At 44.3% G+C, this 27,386-nt stretch overlaps 1 protein-coding gene across 1 annotated transcript; it reads right to left on the reverse strand.

The window, feature by feature from the left end:
* Positions 1-1,032: 1,032 nt before the first annotated feature.
* LOC119776080 (scavenger receptor cysteine-rich type 1 protein M160) lies at positions 1,033-25,637 on the reverse strand. The gene is made up of 19 exons (XM_038274305.1): positions 25,552-25,637; positions 15,309-15,626; positions 15,109-15,216; positions 14,726-14,923; positions 14,443-14,643; positions 13,380-13,537; positions 12,381-12,528; positions 11,926-12,246; positions 11,027-11,326; positions 10,542-10,841; positions 9,397-9,720; positions 7,587-7,904; positions 6,394-6,657; positions 3,796-3,953; positions 3,514-3,637; positions 3,218-3,373; positions 3,043-3,129; positions 1,354-1,506; positions 1,033-1,264 (listed from the first exon to the last, which is right to left on the reverse strand). Exons 1-19 carry the CDS (start codon positions 25,616-25,618, stop codon positions 1,077-1,079), a joined length of 3,891 nt encoding a protein of 1,296 aa, XP_038130233.1. The 5' UTR covers positions 25,619-25,637; the 3' UTR covers positions 1,033-1,076.
* Between the last annotated feature and the right edge of the window lie 1,749 nt (positions 25,638-27,386).

Consider the following 27,386-nt stretch of genomic DNA (forward strand, 5'->3'; position numbering starts at 1 on the left):
TTGTCAAAGAACTCTACTGCCACCTACTGGTTTGTGACGTCACGGTGCGGTATCGGCTGTTGATCAAGTCCCAGTGCTGTATCTGGTGTTTGTCACAACGCGCTATTATCCAAGTCATCTTGAAAACATTCTTCTTCTAAATGTTGGCTACATATTACGGTTTTTTTCTCTGGAGGATCAGGAATCAGAAAGGTGAAATAACTCTTTTTTCCACTTTTACCTGATGTATTCCAAATTTCAGCTGCCATGCACGTGGGCATTATCAGTTTCACTATAGCTCTGGTGAATTTCAATGGTGAAGTCCTCTGGAAATCTTCAATAATTGTTGATATTTTGCTTGTAAAGCGGGAAGAATGGCGCTAGGCTTACCGCACCGTGACGTCACTGCCAGAAGATGGCAGGAGGGAGGGGTTACTATATCTGGGCAAAAATGGCCGCTCCCAGACTCAGTGATCACAATGAAAATTATTAATTTTTCTTACTAATAACGCTAAATTCATTAAATCACCACAAACATATTAGTTTTAGGTATAAATAATGATCCGTTGATCATTCCTTGATGACCGGACTTTTCCTTTAACAAATATGTAACCGGATCTCCTGCCTCCATAATGAAGCTTGACGTACTCCTACAGGCAGGAGAAAGAATTAGCATATTCTCAAGGTGCAGTTTACTACAAATCAGGCATTTTTTTGTAAGATTATCCACTGGGAAAAAAAACCCACATTACAAAACAACTGTTACAACCGAAGATAAAATTGAAGGGTAGTTTATTCTACCTGCTGACCTCATAGATTTAACTCATTTGTAGCTTAAGTGTCGCATTTAATGTCATGTTTATTGTTACGTTTATCATCATTTGGAAGTAAAGCATTAATTAAAGCGTTAACATAAAGTCACAACTGAAACAGTTCTGATATTATAGTTTATTTGAAATGACAAAGGTTTGTCGATCCTCTTCAGGTTTAGAATTATCTATTGTTTATATTTTAGTCACAAAGAGGTTTAATTCAAACCAGCTTTTTTTTTCAATACACAGAATTTTGATAGATTTCAATTTTCTGCTGGTTCAGGCTCACCCATCTTGACCCGGCACCAGATAATCTTCGTTATTCTGGGCCTGCTCTTTAGGCACTCCTGCGTCACCTTCGGGTGCCGGTCTCGGGCCGTCATGGACCTCGGCTGTGGTTTCTGTATCCTCTGGGCTGGCATCAATGTCGTCGTAATTCTCCTGCGACTCTTCCACTTCATAGGTCACGGAATCTGTTAAAGGAAGAAGCACATTTGGCCAGGTGCATTGTGTTAGTAATGTATAAAGATAGGATTAAAATATGCTTAGAACTTAGTGAGACCTTTATCCGTTTTATCTGGTTTAGTGGCGTGGACCACAGAGCCCTGGGGGGTCAAAGGCTGATCCTCGGCCACCTCATCGATGTCGTCGTAGTTATAGGATCTCCTGCTGTCCACATCTCCCTCCCCTGGTCCTTCTGAGTCTGATTTAAATCCTGCATAAAGAAATCTGGATAAGACAAAAACCTCCTGGACAATAACCTTGACCCTTCACATTGTGGAATAATTGCATAATAATTTTTTTCAATATCTGCCACGATGCTCTTTAACTCTTCATCAGTTCTTTATTTTATGTCAACTGCATGTTTTCTTGTCTTCTTTGTACAGAAGCAGCCATTCAAAATTTCCTCACTTTCCTAGATGGGTCCTTGCCTGGTCCTTGGCTGGTTCTCTAGGGTTCCTTTTTTAAAGGGGTCATCGAAAGCGAAACTGAGTTTCCATTGTCCTAGATAACTAACGATAGTTCAGTGGGCGAAATGGACGTGCAGAGAAGTTCAAACCCCATCGACTCCTCCTTTCTCTGCAAATCTCACAATTCTAAACTTCCACCATATAACGAGCGAATCCAAACGAAGCCCAAAGATGACGTAAACTCTGGGATGTTGCCTTATTTGGTTCTGGCCTGTACTTTTGTCACGCCCAGAAATTGGCCCAAGGAAGGAGGTATGAAGTGTCGACTGCTGGGCCGCTGACTGGACCGGACCTCAGCAGAGAGCCACCAGTCCTCAGCCGGAGGAGGGGGGCCGGTAAGACAGGCGGGTGTAATCACGGGGCCGCCTGTGTCCAGGCTACGGTCACCGGGTCAGGTTTGGTCCCTCCGTCCCCCGCTGACTCCCTGCCCCCGTCTGCCGTGGTTCCCGGACCAGCCCCAGAGCTCACGGCTCGGTTCAAATGCCCGGTGTGTTTCGACTAGGTGCTGCACTGTAGTCGACCAAAATCCTGGAAGATTTTGAAATTCCCCCCGGAAATTGTTTTAGGTATGAAAAGTAGGACATGTCCGTGAAAAAGGGCACATCTGGTCTCCCCACCATAGCAACAATTTTGATGTTCCAGAGAGTGAGTGCTTGTTGCTATGATGCGTCTTTGCTCAGCAGCTTGGCTCTTTGTAAACCAACCAATCAGAGCACAGCTCATCTAAATATTCATGATCATCCCATAAAAGGAAGAAACCTGTCGTTTCATTCTAGGGCTTTTAACCAGGCTGCTTTAGGGCTCATAGAACAGCTAATATGCCATTTTGAGCCCAACCAATGTTACACACCCTATTCAGAGACCTTAAGGACCAGATACCCTATAGAATCATTATATGACCCCTTTAAACGTTAGTCTTTGTACTAGAATATTCTTTCTGTCATTAGTGAGCATTAAGAACTAAAGAGAAGCGCCTTCTCATGGCCAGACCCTGTAATTCACTGAAAGGTTGGAGTCAGAGTAAAAGAATCTTCATGCCCAGGAGAAGGAGGGGGTCACTCCAGCGGCTAGAAGTAGGCTGCCATTCAGCTAAGATTTCACTGGGAAGGGCCATTTTGAATGGCTGCTAGTGTAGCACCTAATCACCAAACCCAATTCCTCGCACCTGTGAAACATTTTTCTGATTCTGATTCAAACAGACATTCATGAACCATCGAGGATTGTTTTTCAAAACTGTGTAAAACTGAAAATTAGCTGGTTAGTCTTTTTTTTTTACTTACGGCCACGTCTAAAACTGTCTACTTCGTCTGATTTGTCAACATCCTCATATTCTCCACTATCCCAGTCCGCTTCTTCCATATCCGCTGCTTAAAAACATATTAAACAAGCCAGAAACATTTTGAAATAGAACCACAGTCTACTTGAATAAGCAACTAAAGTGGAAGGAAAACTTACGTGGCCTCATGGCTTTCATTTTTCTTCTGTTAATACGGTATCGTACAAATATCACAATCAATACCACCAGAATAAGACAGAGCAGCACACCGACAACAATCGGAATAGGATCTGGTGGAGCAGTAGGCGGGGAAGAAGGCGGGGGCGTCGTGTATCCTGAAATCAAAGCAGACATGCAGCAGGTTGATTTCCTTTTCTTTACTTCTGCATCATAGCTAAGACTAAATTTGATTGTTGAAATAAAATTTTAAACTCCCTTCTTTTAAAAAATGTATATTTTGGTGTGCTTAATTTACCAACACATTGGATATTCGCTGATTTCCCACTTGAACAGGTGTCATTTATACAGTAACGAAGATTTTTTAGACGATTGTTCGGGCAGACAAGACTGGTTTCTACTCTGGTTTCTGCTTTTTTGTTCTGAAAAATGAAAGATAAAACTATTAAAATAGATGATTTTTAAAACACTTTAAAGGACGGCATGTTGTTTTCTCAGGTTTCATGTAAAATTCTGGAATTTAATTAAAATCAATCGTAGAACATCTGTCTTAATAGTGACTTATATTTTTACGATTTACCTTTATAGGTTGGGTTTTGTTGTTACAGACTAATTCTTTACACAGTTCCTCCTTTATCGTTTCAGAAATGCCGTCTTGGCACAAAGTCTCTGGTTCTCCTTTATAATTGACCAAGAGAACACCACCACACCCGTCTGATGCCCTGAAACCAACACCACCTGTAAAAAACAAAGAAAATTATCAGATAAACTGAATTGAGAAATTGTTGAGCTCTGGACATGGAGATTATTTTTTAAATTAAATGAAATGATAACAATCATTTCTAAATTTATTTGCCAGCTGGTGAATACGTTTTCACGTCTTTTTTAAAAGCCTGTCAAGCAGCCACGGGTGTCTATACGGTACTCAACGCTGTAAAAAGTGCCAGCCTTTTGAGTCTTAGTGTCTGCTGACCTGCAAAGAACAAAAAAAAACAAAACAAAAAGAATCTTCATCCTCCCAAGAATATTCTTTATTCACCATGAACCTAACATAACCACGTTGGAGAAGAAATTATCCAAACTGAAATTTTGTTTTTCGTTTCTTACAGTAGGTCCAAAACGTTTCTCGTCCAAACAGAAAACCCTGCCAGTGAAAACAGCGTCAGGCTCTGGGTTTTTATTTTCTTCAGACGGAGTCGGGATTGGGGGCTGTGGGTAGCACTATTGCCTTGCAGTAAGAAGGTTCCGGGTTTAAGTCCCGGCCTGCGGTCTTTCTGCGTGGAGTGTGCATGTTCTCCCTGTGCATACGTGTGCTCTCTGTGGGTACTCCGGCTTCCTCCCACAGTCCAAAAACATGACTTTTAGGTTAACTGACTTTTCTAAATCGTCCTTAGGTGTGAGTTTGTTTGTCTCTGCGATGGACTGGCGACCTGTCTACCCGCCTCTCGCCCTTAGACAGCTGGAGACCATCACCCCTCGCGACCCCGACTGGGATTAAAGGCATACTATGCAACATTTTTCAGTTAATTAATGTGTTCCATAACGTTATGGATGATTAAATGAGTCATTTCAGGTTGAACAAAGGTTTTCTCGGCCGCCCTGGTGGTCTGTGAGGGAAATACCGCACTTGCAATTGCAGGAGCACCGACCCGCACCCACAGGCTCAGAAGTCTCGCGAGAGTCGGTCTTGCTTTACGGCGAGAACTGCTACACGCCCCCAGTTAAAAGCATGCTCGTTGCTAGCACAGTGGCGATTTTTGTGCAGTTATCATGGCGGAACCAGCGAGGAAACAGCGAAAGCCCATGTCGGAGCAGGCAAGAAAGAGGAAAAGGGCTCTGGACAGAGGGAGGAGTCGTACACGGGTGAACCTCGGGGAAGCTTTTTCCGAATGGCGAGAGCTAAAAGAAAAAGAGGGCTGCAAGTGTGACGCCGACCTCGCGTTTCTGCTGATGCGATTGTAAGTAACTTTGGAATGGTTTCTCTCTCTCTGTGTGCATGTTCATACTTTCACTGTGTTAGCGTTTGTTTGTTCTGCCGTTTTTTCGACTTTTGTATGATCGTTGCGTTCGCCTGTCTGCTAAGCTCAAAACAACCGCGCCTGGCTTGACGGAGAAACCAGGAGAACAGCTGAGCATATTTACGACAGTGTACTTTTACTTTCGCCCTCTGGGGGGAGCCTCGCTGGAAAATCAACCCCGGTTGCATAGTGTACCTTTAAGTATGACAGAAAATGGATGGATGAAAACATAAACAGCTTTAAAGGGCAGCAAAATCTTCCACTGTTTTCCCGAATGCTGAAAATCAGTTAATTTTGTTTTTCAGCTTTCACCTGAGATAAACTAAAGATAAACATGGAAGGATGAATTTAATTCTAAAAAAGACTAGTCAAAATTCAAAACACTGGGTGAAAGGATCACACACTTGTCGTTAGGCAGATTAAATGCTGCAAACTTATGACAGCTTTTATATTTATTATGTTAGTGTTGATTGAATCAATTTGACTGCATGATCTGGTGAACTGTAAAGTGCCTTGAGATGACTTGTGTTGGCGCTATAGAAATAAACTGAATTGAAAATCTGAACATATTAAACATGTATTATCAGCTGCCTACACTAGGAGACATCTGAACTGATTGATAAATAAATGGAAATCAAATAACTAATTCCTCTTCTTTTGTTCATGTTGCAACATGAACCATTTTTATTCTGATTTCTGTTTTGATTAGCAATTAAATTTAATCCAGTTCATTTCTATATTCAATTCACAACACATGTCATTTGAAGGCACTTTACAAGTCAACCAGATCATCCAGTCAAACTAATTCAAAGTTTTCTATCTAAGGAAAACCAGTTGATTGCATCGACTCATTGACTCTTCAGCAATCCCTCACAATAAGCATGCTTGTAGCGACAGTGGAGAGGAAAAACTCCCTTTTAACAGGAAGAAACCAGCAGAACCAGGCTCAGTGTGAGCGGCCATCTGCTGAGGCCGACTGGGGTTCGAGGAGACAGACAGTCATGCAGGAAGAAGCAGAGATACAAAAGGTAACAAGAAAATAAAGCTTTGTATTAAGAACATTGTATGTGTTTTTTTTAATTTTTAGAAATAGTCTCCTATGCGAACAGAAACATATGGGCATGGTGGAATGAGATGAAATGGGATGAACAGACACTCACCTGCACAGGTAAGAAACACCGTACCCGTGTCGCAAGGCGCTTCTACCCTCTGACACTGACCAATGCGGTAATGGTGCTCATCACAGTGAACATGGAAGGACTTCTCCTTGCTATTTAGAGGCTGACTGTAAATGCTGTTGCCACAGTTCAGTTCTTGGCAAACTCTATGAGAGTCTTCATCCGTCCACTGACTCATACACACTCGCTTGTTATCTATTGTCAGCTCTCCACTGCAGCCTTTAGACAGGGCAACTTTAGGTTCACCTATTGTAGAGGAAGAAGGAGGAGAAATCAAAGGTTAGTTTTCTTCAATTAATCACATAATGCATGTTGAAGAGTCATTTCTATTCAATTCAGTTTAGTTCTATAGTCCCAATTCACAACGCAGCATCTCCAGGCATTTTACGGAGACAATTCAACCAGATCATCCAGTCAGACTGATTCAAAGATCAGTGGACAGGGAGGAAGGTTTTATATATTACCACTGAGCTGCTTCAGACACTTCCTGTTAGGTTCTACCATTAGCTTTTTGTCTTGATGTGAAATCTCAGTCACTTTTTTTGTGCTTACAGCTGTGAATTTGTAGCCGCTGCATCAGTGTCAATCTACTGACCCATCTTATTAAAGGTAATGCTGCTTTCACTTTGCCCTAAAAGTATGACGCTGGTGAAGATTCTCACTCATCCAGGTCCTAGTCATTCCAAAAAAGTTAAAAAGCAATTCTCTGGACTTCATTTTCAAGTTTGAAGACGTTTCGTTGCAACCCCAGCCAGGTCAATTTTAATGACCCCCCCCTATAGAGACATAGACAGGTATGGGGCATTGCAGGCTAACAAAAGAAGCTAAACTACCGCCACTCCAAAGGGGCGGACCTGTTTGTCCGTTTCAATTTGCATGTTTTCTAAACAAAAACAAGCCTTTGTCGAGCTTCTGTATAAAGCCTTGAACTCAATGCTATTTCTGACATTTTGAAATGAAAAAGCTTCCTGGATTGGAGGCAAAACATCTTCAAACTTGGAAACAAAGTCAACTGGATTGTTTTTCAACTTTGTTTGGAAAAGACTGTAGAGTTGATGGTTGCTTAATAAATTGTAAACTGTAACTATAGTCTAATTGTCCCATTTTTTAATTTCACTGGTATTAAGCTTCTTTTTTAGATGAAGTTTTCCGACTTCAACAAGTTAAAATCTTACCTTTACATTCAAGGATGACTTTTTCTGTCTTTGTGTTATTGTTTGGTTCGGTTTTACATTCCCAAATGCTTTCCTCTCTTCCAGAACAACTAAACTTTTTATTCCATAAAGAATTAATCTCAGCATCTTTAATGGGTTTTATATTTATATATGGGCCGCAGTGCAGATCTTTACAGAGCATTTCTCCTTCTTTCTGTGTCCAGCCTTCAAAAGAGACGAAACTTCTTTTTGCCTCTTCGTCTTGGTCAGTTTGTCCAGAGTAAACAACCACTTTTCCTTTACAGGAGTCCTCCACTTCAAGCGCCATCTTACTCCAATCTGAGAAAAAGAGCAGCAGAAGAACGAAAGCTTTACTTCAATATTCTGAGAAAACTTACCGAGGAAACGCATAACTGTATGTTAGATACAGAAAGAACCTCCCAAACACCAGATGTCATTTAGACGTCGGTCTTTAGACTAAATCTGGTCAGTCCGTCATACTCTAGATTTAGTCCAGAAATAGTTAAAGGAATTTGGGTTAAATTTGGTTGGTCTGTTTTTGTCCAACTTAAGTCCAAAAATATTATTAAAACCAAGTTTTTTCAACGATCTGAAAATTCCTGCATTTAAACTTTCACTTTTAAAGCAAAGACAGTAGACGTTGTTTGGACGTAAATGATGTCGTCTTTTCAACCAATATTTGCTGGGTGGGAAAGTCCTTGGTTGAAATCCCTGCCTGGGCCCTTTGAGCATTAGATTTGCAGGTTCTCCCAATGCACACATGAATTCCCTCTGGGTACTCCAGTCCTCTCCCAAAGTTTAGAAATGATAGGTTAACAGGTCTCTCTAAATTGTAGGTCAACATGAGTGTTCGCTTGCATGCCTGTTTGACAAGAAATGGACGTATTATTTAAAATAAAATGCCTAATTTTGTGTTTTATTTAAAAAAAAACTATTTTGAAGTTTTATCAGATACATTCCAATCTCAAAAACTATAAAACAGCGACTCAGCCTATATGTATTCTGTATGGTGCTGCTTTGTAATTTATGCCTGATATTTTACAGCACTTTCTGATGCCTCTTTAAGAAAGGTGCTATTTAATTCAATTCAATTCAGTTTATTTATATAGCGCCAAATTCACAACACATGTCATCTCAAGGCACTTTACAGTTCAACCAGATCATACAGTCAAATTGATACAAAGTTTTCTATCTAAGGAAAACCAGTTGATTGCATTGACTCATTGACTCAAATACAATCCCCCACACTAAGCAAACATTTAAATAAACCTCACTTACTTACTTGCTTACAAAGCAGAAAGTTTTACATTTCTTATTTTTAAATCAATGTAGATTTTGAATCGGTTCCCTTCATAACCATGGCCAATAAGAATACCTTTAGCAAGTCACATGTTGGCAGCAAGTTATAGACGTCTACCAAGACTAGTTACACTATGACGATAATCCATAGGGCCTTTCTGTTTTGCAGGATTTTATGGCTTGAGATGTTGTAACTATTTATCACACAGGTAAATCCTAGCTAAGCTTGCTTAGGTCAACATACTATCAATTATTTAAGGGCAAGAAGTGAGGAAAAAAAACCTGCAGACTTTGCTTTTTACAGCTTAAATTCAGAAACGAAATGTGCAGCTAAACATGCTTTTAAATTTAAATTGAACTGTTGTCTCTAAGAGAAAAGAAATATAAACTATTCCTGTAAAGAAAACATTTTTCTCTGGAGAGACCATCATGAAGTGACGGAGTAGAGATGTTTTAGCCATTATTTTAAACATTTAAATCTTTTAGAAAAGAAAAAAACAATTATACTAACTGGAGCAGAAAAGGCCTCCAAGGTCTGAAGCTTTGATGATGTTTTTATCCGCTTTCTCCGCAGCAATTTTTTTACACATTGCTAGTGACCTCCTAGATTTATCACACTGCAATTCTTTGATGAGATGAGTCTTCTCTAAAGGCCCTAAATGGGGAGTCGTCTGTACCCAACCTGCCCCACACTCTAGCTCCTCACAGATGGTTTTTTGAGTATTTTCATCCTTGAGAGCATCTTTATGCACTGGGAGCCAAAGGCCTTCATACAACACTTCCACATTCCCAGAACAGTGGTCACGAGACGGCTTGAATCTTGGTTTGATGCTCTCTGCAACAAAGAAAATAGATGTTTTGTTTAACTTTGATAAACTGAAAAATTCTATCAGCAAAAAAAAAAATAATAATAATAATAATTAATATATATATATATATACAAAATAAACATATATACAATTAATCTGATTAATTGTGATTAATAAACAAGAAATGATGCTCAATTAACTCTAGTATAGAGTAAAATATGCTTTTAGCTGGCAGAAAGACTAACTTAGAGCAGTAATTATTTGAAATTGTAAAACAAAATATATTTACATTTTGCGTTTAAGATTGAAACAAAAAAAAGTTTTCGTCTGTCAATATGGTCTATCCAGACCTCCTCAAGTGGAACATTTTTATTTAGAGCTTTAATTTTGCAAAAACTGATTATTAATCGGAAAAAAAATAGTGGACATATTCTCTATTCTAAATAATGTAGTATTTTATATATATAAATATATATATATGCATATATATATATATATATATATATATATATATATATATATATATATATATATATATATATATATATATATATATATATATATATATATATATATATATATATGCATATATATATATATATATTTATTTATATATATATATATGTATTTATATGTATGCATATATACATATATATATTTATATATATATATATATATATGCATATATATATATATATATATATATATATACATATATATATATATATATATATATATATATATATATATATAATTTTCTTGTATATTTCATTTCTAATTAAGGCTTCCGCTTAATTAACAAAATATCATAAAAAAGCAGAACTCTTACAGTCAAACAAGCACTTACTTTTACAAACAACATAGGCCTGTTTAAGTGTAGGTGAGCCGTTTGCATAAACCAAACTGTACTGGTTCAGGTTCCTGTCAGTCCCCACATTATTCAGATCATGCAAACTCTTAAAGGCAATCTGTCCTTCTTTCGGACTCTCATCTATAGATGGCATGGAAGAACCACATGACAGCTCTTTGCACAGTTTCTCAGACATTTTTTTCTCCCAAGCATCTTCAGCCACAGAACCCTTTTTGTCTGCCGTAGTAATGCTGACATATCCCCAGCAGGTGTTTGTTAGGCTCACGCTGATGGTGCCTGTCGCAGCAAACAGAAATATGCAGAACGGACAATTTCTGTTAAAGTTTCCACAATACTTGATTCATAAATGAACTAGATCAGAACTAATCACTTCATCCAAAACGTTGGATAGTAGGTCATGCCAAAAAAATAAACCATTAAAGAATTTATTTCAATATTTCATACATGTGGTTTCACATTACCTGTACATTCCACTGCAGCAAAGGTCTGATTGGAGGCAGAGTTCTCTTCTAATTCACATTCAACGAGAGATTTGTTGCTAGATAAACAGTTATCAGGCTTAATTATTCCATCGGATTGGATGTTGGTGGATGAACTAATCTTGGAAGCATTCCCACAGTGCAACTCCTGGCATATCTTGCTTGCTAAATCTATGTTCCAGGTCTGATTAGACCAAGAGAGCGAATATTTTTTCTCCTTGTACATGATCCCAACAGTGCCAGAGCATGGCTGATTCCCATGCAGGAAAAGCACCTTGTTCTCTGTAAAGAAAAGAAGGGGGGTTGGGGTCATTAAGTGTCAGTCGGGGCTCCTATTTCACAAGGAACTATTAAGCTCCTCTTTTTTTAGGACTAAAGATCAAGGAATTAAGGAAGATGAATGAAATGTTTCTTAAATTATCATTCCTTTAATGAGTCAAGAACAGTTTGGATTTATAAACCATATTCATGCAAGTTTGGAAGTTAGAAAAACAATATTAGAAAAAGAGCAACTTCAAACAGGTTAAGTCAACTGTCACTTAAAAAAAGTCACTTAAAAAAAGAATAAATGTCTTTAAATAAAACTGACTGAATCTGCAAAGCTATCTGCAGGAAAGTTTATACGGCTGTTATATTTAAATCAAGAGTTCATCACGGGACCGCCAAGTTCATTGCATGCCGCTAACAAACTTATACAACACAAATCCAATCATGCTGGCCGCTCCGTCTGGATTATCTGTGTTGTAAATGGGGTGTTTATAAATGCTTTTAGATTCAGCAATGATAAAGCTAGCATGTTTCCCTGGAAAGAAAAGTTCCAAATAAATCTAAATAGTTAAAAAGCATCATATAGATGTAAAGATAAAAGGAGAAAAACTCACCCGGACAGGTGATGTCGATGGATTCATAGCCCTTGGAGTTGGACTGCTGTTTATTTTTTGATATGCAGTCAGATATCTCTGTTTTTGAGTCCCAGTTTTCCAAAACCAGAGAATCTTTATTACTGTTTTCAACATTTTGAGAGCTCCTTTTTGTGCCGTTCTCAGTTTTTCTCAGTTTTTCGCAGACGATTTGGGACAGCTTAGGCAGCTTAGAATTGTCAGTACGAGAACGAAAGGCTGTTTTCCACTTGCCCTCGTACTCTACTTCCAGTGTTCCAGCAAGGTGTCCAGGACCACCGCGTAGGTTTACACTCACACTCTCTGTGTCATGGAGAGAAGACATTTTTGAAAGACTTAACTTTTTCTAGACTAAGAAAACAGCAGTTATTTGGATCATTGCTGAGAAACATCAGCATCACACCCAAAAGGTGAATCCTTTCAAAGACTGATCTTACCTGAACAGATAACATAAGGGACGTTTGAGCATTGTGTATCACATTGATGCTTAGCTCTACAGTGCCACAGTGACGACTCCGTCCCACTGCATTCCACATGGTCCAACATCGCTTTTCTTGAAACACTAATCATTTTGGTTCCAATGTTCTAGAGAAGCAGATTACAGACTGATTGTGTTACTAATAAAAAGGAGTAGTCTAACCATCCATCCATCCATTTTCTGACACGCTTAATCCCAAGGGGGGTCGCGAGGGGGGGCCGGTGCCAATCTCTAGCTGTCTATGGGCAAGAGGCGGGGTCCACCCTGGACAGGTCGCCAGTCCACCACAGGGAAACACAGAGACAAACAACCATTCACACACACACACACCTAAGGAGAGTTTAGAGGAGCCAAATAACCTAACAGTCATGTTTTTTGGACTGTGGGAGGAAGCCGGAGTACCCGGAAAAAACCCACACATGCTCAGGGAGAACATGCAAACTCCATGCAGAAAGGCTGGGAATCAAACCCAGAACCTTCTTGCTGCAAAAGGCAGCAGCGCTACCCAGGGTTCCACTGAGTAGCCTAGTCCAACCAATACTACAGTTCAATCCAGAACAGTTGTTTTTTATAGGAGCCCCTGATCTGGGTTATGGTGGGATTCAATTAATTTAAATTCAGTTTATTTAAATAGCTCCAATTCACAAAACATTTCATCTTAAGTCACTTTCCAGTTCACCAGATCATCCAATCAGATTGATTCAAAGTTTTCTATCTAAGGAAAACCAGCTGATTGCATCGACTCATTGACTCTTCAGCAATCCCTCACACTAAGCATGCTTGTAGCGACAGTGGAGAGGAAAAACTCCCTTTTAACAGGAAGAAACCTCCAGCAGAACCAGGCTCAGTGTGAGCGGCCATCTGCTGAGGCCCACTTGGGGTTCAAGGAGACAGAAGCAGACATAGAGGTGTAAGGTCAGGCTGTTGTTTAACCAGAGGGACAACGCTGAGGACTCACCTTCCCACAATTCAGTTCTTTGCAGATCATGTCATAATAAGTGTCATTCCAACCGTTTCCACAAACAGCTTTGGTAATATTATTTACTTTGATTCTGACTTCACCATAACACTTGGTGTCGCTGCCTGCAGCATCAGTCAGAACTACTTGGACTTGGTCTGTGGTTGAAAAAAGAAAGTTAAAAATTACTGTTAATCTGTTTATAATTCATTTATTTGTATTTCAATCTGAAACCAACGATGAATTTAGTTCCTTTTTAATTTGTCATTAAACTCAAATTGCATACTTGGAAATGAATGAGGTTGGATTAAAATACATTTAGCATCTAATGTTTATGAGCACTGTTACAAATAACTCAGCCGTTTGACGGCTGAATTTAATACACAAATAAAAACAAAAAATTAATAATATATATACGTGTAAAAAAAGTATTTTTACTGGAGCTGTGTGATTCTTCTCTCTTCTATAATTGCAGTTTGCGTCTGTGAAACTATCATTACCTCAGAGCCCAAAGAAAGTTTTAAAAATGTATTACAGTAGCAGAGAGTCATAATGTCCCCACTTTCCTTGGCTGGTCGCCTACAATTCCTTTTTAAACATCAATCTTTGCACTAAAATATTCTTTCTATCATGATTTGTGGACATTAAGCTCTAAAGAGAAGCGTCATCTCCTGGTCAGACCCTGTAATTCAGTGAAAGGGTGGAGTCAGAGTAAAAAAATATGCAGGAGTTGCAGGGAAGTTGGCTGGCGTTTGATTGAGAGGGGCCATTTTGAATGGCTGCTACTGTAATTTGCTTGTTATCAGTTTTGTCTACACTATAACCAAATGTTGATTTTAAACTGTACTCTGTTTTTTCTATATTATTTCATGAAACAAAATGTGAAAGAAAAGTTTGTTGTATTTACTGTCCTGGTTTCACATTGAAAAATGTGTGATACAGATTGCACTTATGACAGATTGTGACAGAAGATCCAAAGTCCTGAATCCACACATAAACAAATAAAAGACCAGATCCGGAAACCAGAGCTGAAAGGGATTCTGTTAAAGTTGGGCTCAGTTACCTGAGCAGGTTAGATGCAGGCCGTTGTCGCTGTGGGTGAAGTATCCATTTGCACCACAGTGCATGTCGGAACACAGTTCCGATGCGTTGCTGCTGCTGCTGTTGCTGTTGACAGGTATCCACTCTCCATTCTCGTTTTCCCTTTCCAGTTGACCAGAACAAACATTGGAGTTGTGTCCTCTCAGCTGCATCCTTTTATGATCTGTTTTCATCAAAGTGGATTCATCACTTTCTGCAGTTAGCATATTATAACAGTTGAATCTGTGCTACGTGTTGATTGGTACCTTTACATGTGATCCTAGCAGCGCGTTTGCAGGATTTGGGTGCTGATTTTACGCACTGCCAAGGATGAGTCACATCTTCAATACCTTCGCAGTTTATCGACTTCATTTTCGATGTTTCAAGGATTTCTTCAGGCCGTAGAATTTTTCCCCACTCCCCACAGTCAATGTTTTTACACAAAATATCGGCCTCCCTTTTTCCTATAAAAGACAATACATTACAAGAGCTCAGTTTCAATACGCTGAGTCAAACAGAGATATCAGTTGGCTATTGGGTCACAGTGGCCCCTAGATCTAAAACGATCAGATATGTGGTTCATCCAGGTGGAATGACACCATCTTTGAAGCAGCTTTGGAATTTATGTGAGGATCAGGGGAGCTCTTACCAAACTCCTCTTCGCAGATGTAACCATGATCTTTGGAGTTAACAGAGTACTGGACCGTTCCCTCGCATTGGGACGGTAGTTTTTCTGTCACGTTGACCACAATCTTATCTAAGAGACCAAATAATGGTTTGGGTAAAGTTAAGGTTTTTTAAAACTTATTGACTTTCTGCTGTGTTGTTTAATTAAAACTTAAGACTTACCTGAACAACTGATCTTTTTAACTGTGGGCTTCTTGTAAAAACTGAAGCCATCACTACCTGGCCAGCCGGGACAGTCCCAAAGACTCGCTTCATTCCCCTGACATTTCAGTTCATTGAGCACGACTCTGCTTTTGAGAGGTCTATAAACATCTGTGGAACTTATTGGTTTTCCACAATGAGTACTACGGCACACCACTTCTTCTGCATTAGCGTTCCAGTATTTATCTCCAACATAGGTCTTTTTATCCTCATAATAAGCCTCTACATGTCCTTCACATGGTGATTCTCCACTTCGTAGGATAATCCTTCCTTTTGGATCTAGAAAACAGGGTTAATGAGCGACAGCATTTCACATCATCATCGGGAAGAAAAGCAATTTTCAAACTCCACAAATCAAATAATTGAATCCATCTCCACGTAAACTGGAAAAGTTTGCATGACATTAAACAAAGATCATTAATGAGGTCATCCTACATGTTCTTACCACATATCTGCTGGTTCTCTCCTGGAGCTCATGCTAAAGGCTCCATATACCAGAAACGGATGGATGGATGGATGGATGGATGGATGGATGGATGGATGGATGGATGGATGGATGGATGGATGGATGGATGGATGGATGGATGGATGGATGGATGATGGATGGACAGATGGATGATGGATGGATGGATGGATGGATGATAGATGGATGGATGGATGGATGGTGGATGGACAGATGGATGATAGATGGATGGATAAAAGGATGGATGGATGGTGGATGGACGGACGGACGGACGGGCGGATGGATGGATGGATGGACGGACGGAAGGACGGCGGATGGATGGATGGATGGATGGATGGATGATGGATGGATGGATGGATGGATGGATGGATGGATAGATGGATGGATGGATGGGCGGATGGACAGATGGATGATAGATGGATGGATGGATGGATGGATGGATGGATGGACGGGCGGATGGACAGATGGATGATGGATGGATGGATGGATGATGGATGGATGGATGGATGGATGGATGGATGGATGGATGGATGGATGGATGGATGGATGGATGGATGGATGGATGGATGGACGGGCGGATGGACAGATGGATGATGGATGGATGGATGGATGGATGGATGGATGGATGGATGGATGATGGATGGACAGATGGATGATGGATGGATGGATGGATGGATGATAGATGGATGGTTTGGGTGGGGTGGTGGATGGACAGATGGATGATAGTGGATGGATTTAAAAAGGGTGGGGGTGGATGGTGGATGGACGGAACGGCGGACGGGGGGATGGGGTGGGTTGGGGGACGGACGGGAAGGCCGGCGGGAAAGGATGGATGGGTGGATGGATGGATGTGGATGGATGGATGGAAGGATGGGGTTTGGGTGGATTGGGTGATGGATGGATGGGGTGGGCGGAAGGACAGATGGATGATAGATGGATGGATGGGTGGAAAGGATTTGGAAAGGATGGATGGACGGGCGGGTGGACAAAATGGATGATGGGGTGGGTGGAAAGGATGATGGTTTGGGTGGATAAAAGGGGGATGGATGGGGGATTGGACGGCGGGCGGGACGGGGGATGGGGTGGGGTGGATGGACGACGGGAAAAGGGCGGCGGGGATGGATGGATGGGTGGTTGGGTGATGGGTGGATGGATGGATGGATGGGTATGGATGGATGATGGGTTTGGGGGAGGAAAGGGCGGTTTGGCCCGATGGATGGGTAATGGATGGAGGGGGTGGATGGATGGATGGCTGGCGGGGGGATGGGCAGATGGATATGGATGGATGGTTTTGGTATGGATGGATGGGATGGATGGTGGAAAGGAAAGGAAAGGGGGTTGGGTGGATGGGATGGATGGACGGGGGTGATGGACAGAGGATGAAAAGGAAGGATGGATGGATGGATGGAAAGGATGGATTGGGATGGATTTGGGTGGGATGGGGTGGATTTATGGAAGGACCCGATGGATGATGGAAGGTTGGGTGGATGGATGATAGATTTGGGGGATGGAAAGGATGGGGGATGGGGGGAATGGAGAAAAGATGGATGGATAAAAGGGTTTGGGTGGAAAGGGGATGGACGGAAACGGGCCGGGGGAAGGATTTGGGTGGATGGACGGACGAAAAAGGGCGGCGGATGGATGGATGGATGGAGGATGGATGAAAGGGTGGATGGGTGGATGGATGGATGGAAGGATGGTAGATGGATGGTGGATGGGCGGGGTGGACAGATGGGTTTATAGATGGGTGGATGGGTGGATGGAAAGGTTGGGTGGATGGACGGGCGGATGGACAAGGATGATGGATGGGGTTGGGTGGAGATGGATGGGGATGGGGTGGGATGGAAGGGAAAGGACGGGGGGGATGGGAAAAGATGGATGATGGAAAGGATGGATGGATGGATGGATGGATTGGGAGATGGCCGGGTTTAGGGGGGATGGACAGATGGTGATGGATGGGTGGATGGAAAGGATGGAGGAAGGACCGATGGGTGGAAAGGATGGATGGTTGGATGATGGATGGACCCAAAGGAGTGGATGGATTTGGGTGGATGATGGGGTGGGGGGATGGGTTTGGGTGAGGATGGATGATGGGTTTCCCGATGGAAGATAGATGGATTTGGGTGGAAAGGATGTTGGATGGTGGATAGTGGGATGGACCAAAAGGACAGATTTGGGTGATAGAGGTTGGATAAAAGGATGGGTGGATGGTGGAAAGGCGGGAAAGGACGGGGGGGATGGATGGATGAATGGATGGGGCGGGCGGAAAGGGCGGGGGGATGGATGGGAAAGGATGGATGGAAAAGGGGGGATGGGGTGGGATGGAAGGATGGATGTATATGATTTGGGTGGATGGATTGGGGGATTAAAAGATGGGGCAGATGGGTGATGATTTTGGGTGGGTTAAAAGGGTGGATGGGGTGGTGGATGGAAGGGACCGGAGGGCGGGTGGATGGATGGATGGACGGGCGGAAGGAGGGGTGGAAGGATGGTGGGGTTTTGGGGGAGGGATGGAAGGATGGAATTGGGTGGTTTGGGTTTATGGAAGGAAAGGATGGATGGTGGATGTACAGATGGACAGATGGATGATAGATGGGGGGATAAAAAGGGTGGAGGATTGGGGGAAGGACGGGCGGACGGGGGAAGGCTGGTTTGGATGGACGGAAAGGAAGGGCGGCGGGCATGGATGGATGGATGGGTGGATGATGGAAAGGAGGAAGGATGGATGGATGATGGATGGATGGGTTGGGTGGATGGATGGGTGGGCGGGCGGTGGACAGAGGATGGATGGAGGAAAGGATGGTGGGGTGGATTTGGGTTGAAGGATGGGGATGGATTTGGGCAGAATGGATTTGGGTTGGGGTGGATGGATTTAGGATGGAAAGGGGTGGATAGATGGATGATTTGGGTGGATGGATGGATGAAAAGATGGTGGATGGATGATGGATGGTGGGTGGGTGGATGGGTGGATGGGGGATGGACAATGGACAGAGGATATAGATTGGTGGAAAAAAGGATGGATGGATGGGGATGGGCGGAAAGGACGGGGCGGACGGACGGGGGGGATGGAGGATGGATGGATGGATGGATGGATGGATGGAAGATTGGGGTGGAAAAAAAGGATGGATGGATGGTGGTTTGGGGGACGGGGGGGACGGACGGGCGGTGGATGGATGGATGGATAAAAAATGGGGTGGATGGTGAGGGGTGGATGGATGGATGGATGGGTTGGGGTGGGGGGCTTTGGGCGGAAAGGGGGGATGGATGGATGGGGGGACGGGGGCGGCAGGGCGGATGGATGGAGGATTTTTGGATGGGTGATGGGGGTGGACAGATGGGTGGATGGGTGGATGGAAGGGTGATGGGGTGGAAGGGGGACAGAAGGTGATAGATGGGTGGATAAAAGGGGGGATGATGGATGGGTGGATGGGATGGTGGACGGGAAAGGAAACGGGCCGGGGGAAAGGTGGATGGGGCGGAAAGGGCGGGGGAAAAGGGGGATGATGGATTTGGATGGATGAAAGGTTTGGATGGGTGAGGGATGGATGGAGGATGGAAAGGATGATGGACGGATGGGATGGGGTTTGGAAAATTTGGGTGGGTGGATGGATGGGATGATGGAAGGGGAAAAGGGACGGACGGGGCCCGGGTGGCGGATAGAGGGGATGGATGGTTGGGAAAGGCCCCGGAAAGGAGGGTTGGGGTTTAACGGATGGATGGGTGGATGGGGCGGACCCGGAAGGGCGGATGGGGCGGATGGACGGATGGGAAAAAATGGGGTGGATGATGGAAGGGAATGGGGCGGGCGGATGGACGGGATGGAAAGGGAAGGGGTGGATGGATGGGTTAAAGGACGGAAAGGAAAGGGCGGATGGACCCGGGTGGAAAGGATGGATGGATGATGCGGGAAAGGACGGGTGGAAGGGGATGGACGGACGGATGGATGGGGTGGATTAGGATGGATGGTTTGGGGAGGGTGGACGGACGGGGCGGGCGGGCGGATGGAGGGGTGGGTGGATGGATGGATGGATGGAAAGGGCATGGACGGAGGACGGGCGGTAGGCCAAGGATGGAAAGGTGGGTTTGGGTGGATGGGGTGGATGGTAAAGGAACGGGGTGGAGGGGGGGGGATGGGACGGATGGAACGGAAAAGGATGGATGGATGATGGAAAGGGGTGGATGGATTTGGGTGGGGCGGAAAAAAAGGGCGGATGGAGGGGGGACGGGGGGATGGATGGGGTGATGGAGGTTTGGGTGGTGGAAGGACACGGACGGGCGGGGTTTGGAATTGGAGTGGGTGGATGGGGTATGGGTGGGTGGATGGAGGGTGGATCGATTTTGGGTGGGGTGGGGATGGACAGATGGAAAAGAGGGGTGATAGATGGATGGGGTAAAAAAGGGGGTGGGGTGGATGGGGGATGGAAAGGGCCCGGAACCCGGGGGGGGAAAAGGATGGATGGAATGGCGGACGGAAGGCGGAGGGTGGAGGGGGTGGATGGAAAGGGTGGATGGGGAAAGGGGTGGATGGGTGGATGGATGGGGAGGATGGTTTGGGTGGGTGGATGGGATGGATGGATGATGGAAGGATGGATGGGTGGTGGGTTGGAAAAAGGGCCCGAAAGGATGATAGAAAGGATGGATAAAAGGATGGATGGAAAGGTGGTGGGGGAAAAAGGACGGGCGGATGGAAAGGACGGGCCGGGGAAAGGAAAGGGGGAAAAAATGGATGGGTGGGTTTGGGTGAACTGGATGGATGATGGATGGAAGGAAGGATGGTGGATGGCAAGGGGGGGAAAGGACAGATGGATGGATGGTTTTTGGAAGGACAGCTGAATTGGATGGATGGAAGGATGGGTGGATTTTGGATATGGGTGGATGATGGATGGATAATGGATGATGGAAAGGAAGGAGGATGGGGTGATAGATGGATGGATGGATTTTGGGTTGAGGTGGTTGGAAAGGGTGGAAAGGAAAGGGTGGGTGGACAGTGGGACAAATGGAAAGGGTAAATGGATGGGTTAAAAAGGAAAGGGGGGGATGGGGGGATGGAAAGGAAAGGACAGGACCCGGGGGGATGGAAAGAATGGTGGATGGGGGGATGGATGGATGATAAAATGGGTTGATAGGGATTTTAAAAAAAGGTGGATGGAAAGGTTTGGGTTGGGGAAAGGACGGGGCGGACGGGCGGAAAGGGATGGAAAAGGGGGGATGGAGGATGATGAATGGAAAGGGGTGGATGGATGGGGTGGAAAGATGGATGGGGGATTTAAAGGAATTTGGGGCGGATGGCCCGGGGGCGGAAGGGTGGTGGAAAGGACGGGGCCCGGGGGGATGGATGGATGGAAGGATGGATGGATGGTTTTTATGGGCGGGAACGGACGGCGGGCGGGCCGGGGGGATTTGGGTGGAAAGGAGGCGGAAGGACGGCCCTTTAAAGGATGGAAAGGTTGGGTGGAGGATTGGGTGGATTTGGGTGGAAAAAGGTGGATGGATGGAAAGGGTGGATGGATGGATGGGGTGGGGAAAGGTTTGGGTGGATGGAAAAAATGGGACAGATATGGATGGATGGATGGGTGGGTGGATGGATTGGGGGGGGCGGATGGGAAAATGGAAAGTTTGGGTGGAAAGGATGGTTTGGGTGGAAAAGGAAAAGGACGGGTGGAAAGGGGGGGGGGAAAATTGGGTTTAGGGTGGTGGAAGGAAGGATGGGATGGTTTGGGTGGATGGATGGAAAAAATGGATGGATGGATGGATGGATGGGGTGGATGGATGGATGATGGATGGATGATGGGTGGATGGGAAAGGGTGGATGGATGGATATGGTGGACAGGGTGGATGGTGGATGGATGGATGGATGGGGGGGGGGATGGACAATGGACAGATGGATGATAGATGGAATGGATAAAAGGGTGGGGTGATGGATTTGGGAAAGGATTATGGTGGGTGGGGTGGATGGAAAGGAAAGGGGCGGGCGGATTTGGGTGGGTGGACGGACGGGGAAAGGGCGGGGGGATGGATGGATGGATGGATGGATGGATGGATGGATGAATTGGGTTGGAAGAGGGATGGATGGAAAGGGGTGGGTGAAAGGGGCGGGGGGATGTGGATTTTGAAGGATGGGGTGGATGAAATTTTACGGACGGGGCGGACGGGGAATGGGCGGATGGACGGGAAAATGGATGGATGGTGGGTTGGAAAGGAGGGCGGGCGGATGGCGGGGGATGGTGGGTGGACGGGACGGACGGGGGGATGGGCGGATGGACGGGGGTTGGATGGAAAGGATGGATGGATGATGGGCATGGGCGGGATGGACGGGGCGGGGTGGTGGAAAAGGATGGATGGTTTGGGTTTGGGTGGATGGAAAATTTATGGACGGATGGGGCGGGCTTGGATGGGCGGGTGGAAAGGAAAGGATGGATGATGGGCGGGATGGGGCGGGTGGATGGACGGGGTGGACGGGCGGATGGATGGATGATTTGGGTGGATGGATGGCGGATGGACAACGGACGGGCGGATGGAGGATGGACCCGGGTGGATTGGATGGGTGGATGGATGGGATGGACGGAAAGGGGCGGGCGGGGGGGGGCCCGATTTGGAAAGGATGGAGGATGGATGGGTGATGGACGGGAAAGGCCCGGGGGGCGGTGGACGGATTTGGGCGGGATGGGGTGGATGGATGAAAGGATGGTTTGGGTGGTGGATGGACGGAAAAGGAACCCCGGGGGGAATGGAAAGGATGGCGGGCCCGGGGTGGATGGATTTATGGATGGAAAGGATTTTGGGGATGGCGGGCGGAGGGGGGAAAAGGTTGGGTGGGGTGAATGGATGATGGATGGATGGGAAAGGGGGGGACGGGATGGGTTTGGGTGATGTGGATGGGGAAAGGATGGATGGACGGATGGACGGATGGATGGATGGAAAGGATGGGGGTTTGGGTGATGGATGGATGGACGGATGGACGGATGGATGGGTGGATGGGTTTAAAGGGATGGATGGATTGGGTTTGGGTGGAAGGATTGGGGATTGGATGGATGGACGGGAAAGGACATGGATGGATTGGGTGGATGATGGATGGATGGAAAGGATGGGCCCGGGTGGATGGAAGGGGTGGGGTGATGGAGGATTTGGGTGGATGGTTTTGGATGGATGGATGGACGGATGGCGGATGGATGGGTGGGTGGGTATGGATGGAAAGGATGGACGGATGGATGGATGGGGTGAGGGGGATGGACGATGGGCGGATGGATGGATGGATGATGGATGGAAAGGATGGAAAAAATGGGGGGATGGATGGATGGAAAGGATGGACGGATTGGGGGATGGAGGGAAAGGTTATGGATGGATGGGGCGGATGGACGGATGGAAAGGGTGGGGTGAAGGTGGATGGGGGATTTGGGTGAGGATGGATGGACGGAAAGGGAGGAGGATGGTTGGATGGGTGGATGGATGGATGGATGGTTAAAGGACGGGACGGGCCGGGTGGATGGATGGAGGCGGGGGGAAGGACGGCGGGGTTGGGTGGATGGAAGGGGTGGATGAAGGGTGAATTGGATGGATGGGGGTGGGGATGGTGGATGGATGGATTTATGGAAAGGGTTGGATGGATTGGGTTGATGGATGGGATGGATATGGACCCGGGCGGGAAAGGCGGGCGGGGTGGACGGATGGGGCGGTAGATGGATGGATGGGGGGAAAGGCCCGGGCGGACGGGCGTATGGACGGAAGGTTTGGGGGATGGCGGACGGACGGGCGGGGGATGGAAAGGGGTGGACGGATGGGGGTTTCTGATGGATGGGTGGGGGGATGGACGGATGGCACGGGGTGGAGGAGGATGGGTTGGGGTGGGGAAGGATTTTGGGTGGGATTGGGATGGGACGGATGGAAAGGGCGGATGGGACGGATGGAAAGGATGGATGGGGAATTATGGACGGTTTGGGGGGTGGATGGACGGGTGGACGGACCGGGGTGGATGGGTGATGGGTGGTGGATGGCGGTGAGGGCAGACGGACGGGCGGATGGGCGGATGGGGCGGATGGATGGATGGTGGGAAGGATGGAATGGACGGGACGGACGGGGGGGAAAGGCCAAAAATGGCATGGAAGGGTGGGGAAAGGATGATGGACGGATTAGGACGGGAGGATGGACGGATGGGGCGGAAAGGAAAGCGAGGGTGATGGATGGAAAGGAAAGGTGGGATGGGCGGACCACGGGCGGGGTGGACGGCGGAAGGGGGACGGATGGGTTTGGGTGATGGATGGATGGATGGTTTGGGTGGACGGGGACGGGCGGGAAAGGTGGATGGATGAATTGGATGGATGGATGGAGGAAGGGGACGGATGGATGGATGATGGATGGATTGGGGTGGGTGGATGGATGGGGATGGACGGATGGAAAGGATGGATGGTGGTGGATGGGGGGGGATTTTGGGTTATGGGGTGGATGGGGCGGGGTTGGCGGGGTGGATGGATGGATGGATGGATGATTTGGGTGGATGGTGGATGGATGGGGTGGATGGTGGTTGGATGGATGGGGTGGATGGGGGATTGGAAAGGATAATGGGTGGTTTGGGCGGGGTGGGCGGGGGTGGATGGATGGAAGGGGTGATGGATGGATGGACGGGTGGGGGGGAAAGGGGTGGATGGGAAAGGATGTGGATGGGGTGGATTATGGATGGATTTGGGGTTTGGGTGGATGGATGGACGGGTGGGCGGGGTGGATGGAAAGGGTGGAAAGGGTGGGTGGGCGGATTTGGGGCGGGTGGATGGATTTTAAAAAAAGGTTTATGGAACGGTTGGGGCGATGGATGGATGGGGTGATGGATGGAAAGGGAAAGGATGGGGGGAAGGAAAGGATGGACGGGTGGATGGAGGGATGGGGTGGATTATGGAAAGGATGGGGGGGAAAGGGCAAGGATGGATGGATGAGATGGATGGAAGGATGGATGGGTGATGGGTGGGTGGACGAAAGGACGGATGGATGGTTGGGTGGATGGGGTGGAATGGATGGATGGATTGGGGGTGGGCCGGGGGGGACGGATGGATTTGGGTGGGGTGGATGGAAAAAACGGATGGAAGGGTGGAAAGGATGGAGGAAAGGGGTGGAAAATGGGGAGGATGGATGGATGGATGGGTGGGTGGAAAGGAGACGGGGTGGGGCGGGTGGATGGATGGGGTGATGGATGGATGGATGGATGGATGGATGGATGGATGGATGATGGATGTACATATATATATTTATATATATATATATAGGTAAAATAGAGCTGTTGTAAAAAAATATATATATACATTTATTTATATATTGCTAAATCTAACCAGGGATGTGACAGAAAATCTTTTCCTGGAAAATGTCCAAATTATAAATCTTAAAAACAAACTAAATAAACATAACTTAATGCATCTAAACTCCCGCTTTGCAAGAAGACATAAAATTGCAGTAATTTAAAATGATTCAAAGAACATATTTAGAAAACTATTCTAAGACATTCTTTGAATTTAAACAGCATATGATTATCATTGGGTGAAAATAAAAACTTTTTAAAGGTTTCGGCTTTCTAGAAATAACTTATAGCTCTTTGACTTATTTCTAGAAATACATCATAGAGTTTTTTTACAGTAATCTTCCTAGTGATAATTGAGGGTTAATAAGATTAAAGCGCTGCTGTTTGTATAGAATACTATTTAATTTCATTAATAAACAGAATTATTTTATGTCAGGAATTTAAAGAGGTCTATAACTTACCTGCTGAGCCTGTTGGTGTGAAGTAAGCCAAGGTGTGGAGGAGCAGCAGCAGCATGAGCTCCATCATCACCGCAGCTCATCACTAGTGACTGAAGAACACAGAGGATCTCAGAGACTTTATATCGACAAGGAAGTGCCGCCAAAAAAGACTGTGAGCAGCAGACAGCCCATCTTCCTACACTTCCACGCCGTTATAAAATGGTAGAAATGGATGAAAAAAACTTTTATGTTTGTTTTTTATCCACGGAAAAGTGAAAATAAATTGAAGAAAATGTAATTTGCTGTATATGAATTCTATATGTGAATAATAACTAAGCCTCAATGTGATGATACAATTATTAACTTTATAAATCTTATACAGGATTAATTATCTAGTTATTTATATAATATTCAACAATTTCTAAATGTCTATAACTGTTTATAAACTCTCACATTTATAGTAACTCTGCTTTAGGGAAATTAAATATTGAGAGTTCTAATAAATATCAAATGTTATCCCTCCTTGTGTCTGCGGCTGTCGGCATGTCTCCTGTTTGGATTTTAAAGTAGTGAGCTTAAAATTTGAGAGAAATAAAAAGTGGGGTTTTTAACAGAAATATAATAATTTTTCTTTTATTCGGATTAAAAGCAAACTAATAAAATTTTATTCTACATCAAAATTAACTCATGCTTAATTTTTAAGAATAGATGTAAACCTCTCAGAATATTTTCTTTGTACAAGCAAAGCTTCTAAATTTAACATAATTAAACTTTTTTTTAATGTCACATATCTTTTTAAAGCCAGAAAAAAGTTTATTCATTTCCACGAGACGTGAGTTTCGGCACATTTAAAAGGTTGTATCACAAATGTGAAAAACTAAATTAGAATAAAAAAAAACTTAGAATGAGGTAATAAAACTTTTTAATAATTAACAATTGTGCTGCAATAGATTTTGTACCTTAACTCTTTATAGGGCACTCAGGGAAATACTTTGAAAATCTAATTTTCAAGCCAATAGTGTTATTGGAATCCACACCGTATTACATTTTAAACATTCAAAATGTAACATTCAATAATATACTTTGATGGAAAAAATTTATGTCAACGTAACAACAAGAAAAACCAACTTACCTGAATGTATTAAGAAAATAACAAAAGTACTATCATAAGAATTTAATGAAAAACACTTTTTGGTCTAACATAACATTAGAGGCATTAATGCTGATACTGGCACTTAAATTTTTTAGTTTATAAATCTAAATATAATAGTTAACTAGGTTTTTTTTACTTTTGAACTTAACTTTTTTAACTTTTCAATCAGCTTTTTACCTTTTTCTTGACTTACATTACGTAATATATAATTACAGGGCTCATCTAATTGGTCAAATGCCAAAATAAGATTATAAAGCCATGTAGCAGGATTTTTAATGAATGGCTGGATATAGATCTAGTGCTTCTAGAACTCACTGAGGGATGGCGGGACTCCATTTGTAAAAGCTACGCAAGTAATCAGAAACAGTAACTTGCCCTATATAGGATTAACTATTTCATTTTATTATCACAATTTCAATAAAACTTTATTCTTTTCAACAAAGTACTTATACATATACTGTTTTTTATTTATAAGAAAAATTATTAATTGAATTAATTAGCATGTTTGCAAATGATAATAGGTATTTATATTATGAAATATTTATAATCGGCAGCTTCTGTTTGTATGCATTTGTTATACAAGTTTTTTGTGGTTTTCTTGAAGCCAAACAGAAGTTTGATACTAAATGCAAAATGAGTAAAATGCCAGATTACATCAGAGAAATGTCAAAACTGTTTATATTCTTAGAGGATCGGATAAAAA

This window comes from Cyprinodon tularosa, unplaced genomic scaffold (genome assembly GCF_016077235.1).
Source record: "Cyprinodon tularosa strain WSP-4 unplaced genomic scaffold, ASM1607723v1 ctg906, whole genome shotgun sequence".
NCBI classification, from domain to species: Eukaryota; Metazoa; Chordata; class Actinopteri; order Cyprinodontiformes; family Cyprinodontidae; genus Cyprinodon; species Cyprinodon tularosa.

Bases quoted from the DNA above. Each gene is read 5' to 3' on its own strand.
- LOC119776080 (XM_038274305.1), bottom strand. From the start codon at position 25,618: ATGATGGAGCTCATGCTGCTGCTGCTCCTCCACACCTTGGCTTACTTC. The intron at 13,538-14,442 runs GTAACTGAGCCC...TTTCAACCACAG, and splicing joins CCTGCATCTAACCTGCTCAG to ACCAAGTCCAAGTAGTTCTG. The intron at 7,905-9,396 runs GTTAGTATAATT...TCTTTTTCTCAG, and splicing joins TGGAGGCCTTTTCTGCTCCA to ATTGGAGTAAGATGGCGCTT.